Here is an 8,028-nt window from a genome sequence, read left to right on the forward strand (position 1 = left end):
AGCGACCCGTCCTTCTTTTCTCTGAATAGCACGGGGGCTGCCACCCGGGGTTTTTCAGGCTGGATGAAACCCCACGCTAAGTTCTTTTCAATAAACTTATGAAGTTCATTAAGTTCTCTTGGGATCATGGAGTACATCTTTGGTTTGGGAAGCTTCGCCCCTGGGATAATTTCAATGGCATAGTCTGTGAGTCGATGGGGCAGAAGCTCATCCGACTTCTGTTCACTGGGCCAGGTCTAATTCGTGACGTAGTCCATGCCTCCCGCCTTTTCTTTTGGATAAGAGAGGGGCTCCCTCCTTCAGGAATTTCAAACGCCCCTCTCTCCAATCCACTATGAAGTTCCATTTCTTTAGCCACGCCAAGCCTAATACTAATGGACACTCCATACTAGGAGCCACAACAAATGCTAACGTTTCTGAGTGGTCTCCCATGGTGATGTGCAAGGCTCTGGTAGCAAAACAGGCAGGGACTCCCACTGCGACGGACCCATCAAGCTGGCAGAAAGTGATTGGGGTCTTTAATCTCCTGAGGGGTATTCCCATCTTCTCCACTAATTCTGGGCTGACCATGCAGCAGGTGCAGTCTGAGTCCGGTAAAGCTGCTAGTTTTACTCTCTTCCTGGTACCAGTATGGACAGTTCTAGGGGCATGGTAATGGGGTCAATTGGGTCACTTACCAAGTGGTCATTCTCATAGTCACTCTCGGCTGCCTCGGAGTTATTGTTTGCAGAAGGCGAAACTCGACCCTCAGACCTCCGGGCTCGGGGGAGATCCACGGTCTCGGATGCCATTGCCGGCTCTCTGAGGCGTGGTGTAGCTTTCGTAGGTCTGCTGGTAGGTTGCCGGTCCCCTCTCTTTACTGATACCTTGCTGCGGTATTCGATTGCTCGGTGCCCCTCTTTCCCACACTTGAAGCATGCAATGGATCAGGGTGTGGTTGGTGATGACCGGGTGGTCTCAGCTCTCTTCTCCGTTGTTGGTTTGAAAGTGGGTTTCACTGGGTGTTGTTGATGCTTGCATTGATCTATTTCCACCTCTTCTGCTAAGAGGCACCAATCATACAATTGCCTTGGAGTCCCGCGGGCACACAGGCATTGTACAGGTCTTCATTTAGGCCATCCTGGAAGCAGCTCACCAGGATGTCTTCTGGCCAGTTTAGATGGCTGGCCAACTCCCAGAATTCCTCAGTGTATTCAGCTACTGGTCGATGCCCTTGCTTGGCCGTCTTCAGGTGCTCACGAGCTTTCTTGTCTGCCAAATGACATCGGAGGGCTGCCATGAAGCAGTTGAAATTTCTCAGCTCTGGAGTGTTGCAGTTGTAGAGGGTCACCATCTGGTCGGCTGCTGCATCTTCCAGTGCGAGGGTTACCACTCTGACTTTCTCTCCATTTGTAGGCAGTGTTCTTCCATATTTCTGCATGTATGTGAACATTTGGGCTAAGAAGAACCCCAATCTTTTGGGATTTTCGTTGAATTTCACCCCTAGTGGAATTAGCTTCACCTCTGCTGGTTGGGGTATGGCTGCTCTGGGTCTTTGGGACGGTCTGGCCTGTTGTGCTGCTGCTGCAGGGGGGGTTGCCAACGCCGCCATCACCTCAGGCATTTCCAACTCTTCTTCCTCCGCTTCCTCCTCTACTTCTCTCTCCGATTCCGATGGCTCTTTCAGCTGGGCTTTCAGTTCCTCAAAGGATTCTCACACGTATTCCATGGTGTGCTTTAAGATGGCTTTCATCATCTCAGAATTTGGATCCACCAGTCCCCTTTCAGGAGGGGCCACCTCTGGAGCTTTCTTCTTTACCTTCTTCTTTCCTCCACCTCGTATGAGAGTTACTTTCAGAGCCTTTCCTTCCCAGTCCTCTTTCGTTCCAATCCCGAGGGACCATCTGGCTCGTACTGGTTGTGCCACTCCCAGATCCCTGGAAGCTCCTTCCCTGGGGTCTGCCAGGACGATATCTCCGCTCCAGCTCTTCAGTGCACCCTCGTCCATATCGCTGGTAGGAAGGGGCATGTCGGTTGGGACCCACCTTGGTAGGGCAGCTGCCTCTCTGGGTTGGGACTGTGCAGATCTCGCCTTATGTAAGGACCTACCTTAGCTAAGCCACCCAAGAAAGCACAACTCTTGAAACAAGCATTGTCTCAAAAGGAAACTTTTATTAGGAGCTAGTGAAAGCAGGGAATCAAGGCGAGATCTGAGAGAAAAACCCGCGAAGCGATATATTAAAAGTAGCATTCAGTACTCCTCCCCCCAGAGTTCATTTGAATCCCAGCCAATCCACAGGTGGCATCGTGTTTTGGTAACTGGTCTTTTCGGAGGGCTCTTCAAGGTCTCACTTTCAATTTCTTCTGGCTCCAAGCACAAACCGTCTCTCAGATAAGGGTTGAGACATTCCATCCTCTGGGGGAAGGGCAACAAGGCAACAAAGCAGACAGTGCAAAGCATCCCCAAAGGCTCCCCCCTCCCAACAGAATGGCAGGCAACAAAGAAAGCTACATAGCTAAAATAGCTGAGGATACATTACTTTGGGGCCTGACAGCCTCTGTCTTCCTTGATATCCCAAATAGCTAAATTCTCCCCACAGAGAAAATAGAATTTGCTTTTGCAGTTGAATTTGACCATCCTGTGCCTCTACTTTTTTTCCTGCCTCTCATCAAACTAAAGGAATTGAATTCAAGTAAATATTCAGGTTGCATGATGAGAATTTTCATTTGGCTGGCTCTCTTTTTTGGAAGAAAGCTTCCAAAAATTAATAAATATAGCATATGAAATTGATGTATTTATGCTATGTAATTCCATTTTCTTATAAATATTTCAAACTGTACTACAGAACATGTCATTTTTAAAGATTCATATAGTTATGTAGAATTGACTAGCCCAATGTAATATCATTGTATGTTCTTAGGTTTTTTATTTGTTTTTGCAAATAGTAAGGGCTAGAACTGTATTACAGTTGATTTGCAGAGGAGGAGGAAGAGGAGGAAGATGCTGCCCTACTATTTCATAGCTGGGAGAGGCATTTTATAGGGACATGCATAGGAGAGATCCTTCTCTATTCTGGAAGCCCAAATTTGAGATTCTAATCGCATGGAAGGCAAGCTGGAGTTATATCTGCCTTTCAGTGCTAGATGTCAATCTGACTTTTTACTCTCACATTTAATATTCATAGCCAGACTGTGTCTTTTCTTCCTCAAGTGCCTTTTTGTCAGTGTTACTGTGATTGTTATGATGTGTTTTAAACTATATAATTTACCTGGATTTACTAAATTATTTTATAGATTATAACCTGCCACAAAGCTTGTGTGGTAAGCTATAGTGGTGGACTATAAATATTTCAAATAAATAAAATAATGATTTTTTTTCTCTTTATCTGCTGCACGTATAGTCAAAGGGGTAAACCTCATTGAGAAAAACCAAGAATTAGTAGTCAGCAACACTTCTGTTTAGAAGCAAAATATTTAAATAATAAAAAATAAAAGTGATTCACTTAACAACCATGACAGAAAATGGGACAAAATTTACTTAACAAATATCTTGCTTAGCAATAGAAATGTTGGACTCAATTGTGGTTGTAAGTCATGGACTACCTGCACTAAAGTTGCTAACTTAAATTAATAACAATTGGAATTCTTTGACATCTGGATGGATACCCACTGTCCATCCCTATATTAAACAGTAATGGGATGAAGATGACATACTTTTAAAAGGAGTTGCACTCCTAAAATATCAGACTTATAGCTGAAAGCTGTATTACTTAGAAACTGACAGTCAGCCTTACTAGATAGACTAGGCAGGAAAATAAATAAATAAATAAATTAATAAATTAATAATAATAATAATAATAATAATAATAATGATAATGATAATGATAAAGTTGGAAGGGACTTCGGAGGTCATCTAGTCCAACCTCCTGCTCAGGCAGGAAACCCTATACCATTTCGGACAAATGGCTGTCCAGTTTCTTCTTAAAAACTTCCAGTGTTGGCGCATTCTCCGCTTCTGGAGGCAGGTTGTTCCACTGGTTAATTGTTCTAACTGTCAGGAAGTTTCTCCTTAGTTCTAGGTTGCTTCTCTCTTTGGTTAGTTTCCAGAAACATCCAAATCTGAAAGTACAATTTTCTCGCTGTCACCTTTGCATCCCAATAATTTAGGGAGCATCCCTCCAGAGCCTCTTACTGTGCAGCTGTGGGCTATGCTCCCTCTTATCTGACTGTTCTCCAGCAACATCTTCTTGCCTGGCTTCCCAAAGTCATTCCCACATACCATTATACTGATTTAACACCAATTAATACTTGTTTAAAACTAGCAGAAAAGGCATGGTTTTGGATAACTACATTTTGGTTCTCTCAAGACCAATATGCTGTAAACAGATCTATTAATGAAAACTATCTGGAAGTTGCACTTAATAGGCTATTAACTGGGATCATTCATGGAAACATTTCTCATCGTGGTTAAAGAGCATCATTGGTTTCTGCTTCATTTCTGGCATAATTCAAACTGTTTCCTTTTAAATACCCTGCATATCATGGGATTCTGAAGTTTTCTCCTCAATCTACCCACATATTGTGATATTCCTCAGGCCATTTAGTCTAAATCTGGTGGCTTTGGAGGGCAAATTGTTCTTGCTATGATGTTTCACTTATTCTGGAAAAGATCTTTTTGTACAGCTACTGGACTTATGACCAAAATTGAGTCTGGAATTATGGTAGTAATCATTGCCATCATAAGTCAAGACATTATGTGATCGAACCCAACTTTTTGGCATTTTTTGCAGCGGTTCTTAAGTGAACACCATGGTTAAGCAAATGCAATGATTATTAAGCAAATGCCGTGGTTGTCAAGCAAATCCATTTTGCCCATATTTTGCCAGAAACAGAAGCAAACACTGGAAACTGGCAAAACATGTCAAAAAGTCACTTCGGGACACTGCAAATAGCTGTAAAGGTGAGCCAATTGCCAAGCACTCAAAAGGCCATCAGGTGATCCTGGTGTGTGTGTGTGTAGCCTTTGTAACTTCAAAATCAGGTCTGGAAGGGCCTGTTGTAACTTCAAATTATCGCTAAGTAACCAGTCATAAGTTGAGGATTACCTGTAATTTTTAGCCTCTCCTCTCCCAGTCACTTGCTGGGATTGTTAGGATTGTATTTTATTGTGTTTAATGCTATTGCGATTGTTAACCTTTCTGTAAATTATTAATTAAAGGGTTATATAAAAATAAATGTATTATTTTTATTTATTGGTATCCCACCTTCGTTATTTTTTTTACAAATAGCTCAAGGCAGCAAATATGTCATCAAACCTTTGTCCTCCTACTTTGCCCACAACAACCCTGTAGGTGGGTTGGGCTGAGAGAGAATGATTTCCCATAGTCACTCACCTGGCATTCATGTCTAAGGTGGGAATTCAAGTCTCCACTTTCTAGCCTAGCCACTTAAACACTAGATCAAACTGGCTCTAAAATAAATATGTAAATAAAATAAAATACATTTCTGTTCCTTTCTGTACCTTAAATAATAAACACACATCTAGCAGGTAAATCTAGTAAGTGTTAAAGCAAATTCATGGTGTCTTTTCCTGAATTTGTATACCAATACATTTTCCACTGTGCTGTCTTCCTTCAGGAGTACTAGCATCTTTCTCTGTGCTTGCTCAAGTTTGATACATCAACGTCTAAAGACATGTGAATATGTATTCTGGTCATTTTATTTTGTTTTATGCTACCTGACACTGAGTAGATGAAGTTAAAAATATTTTTCTGTATTTTTTTAAAAAACATTTCTTACTTGCTTGAGCCTTTTTGAAATTGTTTGGCTTTTTCTTTTAAGTATATCAAGTGAATACCAGATAATATAGATCTGATGTAAAAGTAAGGAAGCTGGACTAGAATCAGGAAGACCCAATTCACATTCATCCTCACCTATGGAAGTTAACTGAGTTTTCTTGAGACAGTCATTAACCTTCAACCTTGGGAAAGAAGAGAAAGTATTATGTATGTTGTCTTGAGTTCCTAGGGGAAAAGTGTAATCTAAAACTATACAAGAGCAACAAGTGTAACCATGACAATGTAATTGTGTGAAAATGAGAATATTTTGCTACCTTATATATAAGTGTTAGCATAGTTATGTTAGAAGACATTTGTTAAAACTGAGATTCACGCCACCAAATTATAGAAGATCATGATAAAGCATTTCACATTTTACATTTAGTACTTTGAAAGAACATGGTCCCTTGGCTGGGACATACTTCCTGAGTTCCAAATGTCTTAGTATTTCATAAATTCAAATTATATAGTATACAAATACCATTAGCTAATTCTTACTTTCATTAAGTTTTGTTTTGATAAAACTAGTATTTTCCAAGTTGGATTAATAATGGATTAAAAATTTCTAATCTGCTGTAAAAGTATCCCTGATGAGTCAGGTGGTATGGAAGACTTTAAAATAGCTAGCAGTACATAGTTACAATTGGTTCATGCACTTTTTATTTCATTTAATAAATATATCTCCATCCTCTAGGTATAAGGAGACAGTACTTGTTACTTCAGAACTGTTTCTTTATCTATGTGCAAATTTCATGGTTTAATTGATCAAAATTTGTTACTTTTTTTAAGTCAGACAACAGGTCTTTAAAAACTAGCCATTCATATGTGCAAATGTAAGTTTAGATTTATTAGATTGTGTGGTACTAGAACAGAACATTACTTAGTTTCAAACTTCTTTTCCATTGCATTCACTGATGCATATGCATGCCTGCTTAGTTCATTCTCCCATACTGATGCATACTCAGTCTTTGTTCAACCCATTGGAAGCAAAGCTACCTGATTGTTCTCTACCTGCTTAAACCCTTTCTTTCCTGAAAGATTATGCTCTGCTGGATGGAACATTTTGGAACAACATAAGAAGTGGAAATTGCAAATCCATATTTTCCAGAGAAATCCCTGTATTGGTTCAAAAACCACACATAAATAGGTCTTCTCATTTGCAGAAATACTGGATCTAACCAATATATCATCTTTCAATATATAATGCTACCTTATACCAACTGATCAAGTAGGCTCCAGTTCATGAGAATTTATTGCATAATAAGTTCAATAATTTTTGAGGTATTGTTATGCATTCAGTTAGAATAGTGTACATACTCTTCTGGTACCTACCACATCAAAAAGCATGGACAAAAAGTTTATTGAAAATTATAGAATAATTACAGACAGAGAAATGGACTTGATTCATAACATCTCTATAACGTTATGTAATACAAATATTTTTACATTGTCCATATTACATACATTCAGGCTTAGGTGTATAAAATATAAATAAATGCTATTATTTATAACATGCATTCTTGTAGCAGGTTTTTGCTTCTGTTATATAGTATAAACTCAGAAACTGGGAATAAAATATGTTGCAGTAAAACTGCCATCTTAATAGTTTGAGAAATACATTTCTAAGTATTTTTTACCATTTCCCTGTTTAGAGTTGGCTGAGATGTGAAGAACAGACATGCCAGTATCGTACCCGTCGACTTCCTCTCCGTTTTTCCCGGAATGGACCTCTGTGTCCAGTCTGTAAGAAAGCTATTGTTAAACGAGAGGTAAGAATGAAATCCAACTAGTGAACTATTCCTTTCTACTTTTGAAAGCTGTGGATGATAGCTGTGCTCAGTCATTCATAGAAAAAACAATTCCTTTCCTATTAAGTGAAACTGTGGGGAAGAAAGAGATACAGAAGAAGAAAATGTCTATTTAGGCTATACCAAGAAGATGAAAAGTAACTAGTGAGCTCCATGTACTTTCCCAATACAATTGGAGATTGATACACTCTAAGCGGTGCTTCAGCTTAAATCATATAGTTTGCTTTTTCAGTGTTTTCTAATGCCACTTGGAATCAACTACCCACAGCAGATTTTTTTTGATCTGTGCTAACTTTATCTACTCTTTGCAGATCTCCAGTTTGAACAAATCATTTTTAAAATATTTATATCATTGTGTAGAATCTGCTCAGAATTCTTACACAAAACATTCTTTTTATATATTT

The 8,028-nt window shown here is 39.5% G+C and overlaps 1 protein-coding gene across 1 annotated transcript in view; it reads left to right on the forward strand.

The window, feature by feature from the left end:
- Positions 1-4,897: 4,897 nt before the first annotated feature.
- The window catches only part of LOC107298352 (DNA polymerase alpha catalytic subunit), an 82,110-nt gene continuing 78,979 nt past the window's right edge, over positions 4,898-8,028 (forward strand). Inside the window, exons 1-2 of the mRNA XM_015827733.1 lie at positions 4,898-4,939; positions 7,469-7,585. Coding sequence (XP_015683219.1) covers positions 4,898-4,939; positions 7,469-7,585 — 159 coding nt within the window. The remainder of the gene's footprint in view (positions 4,940-7,468; positions 7,586-8,028) is intronic.

The sequence above is a fragment of the Protobothrops mucrosquamatus genome, unplaced genomic scaffold (genome assembly GCF_001527695.2).
Source record: "Protobothrops mucrosquamatus isolate PMUCROS unplaced genomic scaffold, P.Mucros_1.0 scaffold_217, whole genome shotgun sequence".
In the NCBI taxonomy this organism is placed as follows: domain Eukaryota; kingdom Metazoa; phylum Chordata; class Lepidosauria; order Squamata; family Viperidae; genus Protobothrops; species Protobothrops mucrosquamatus.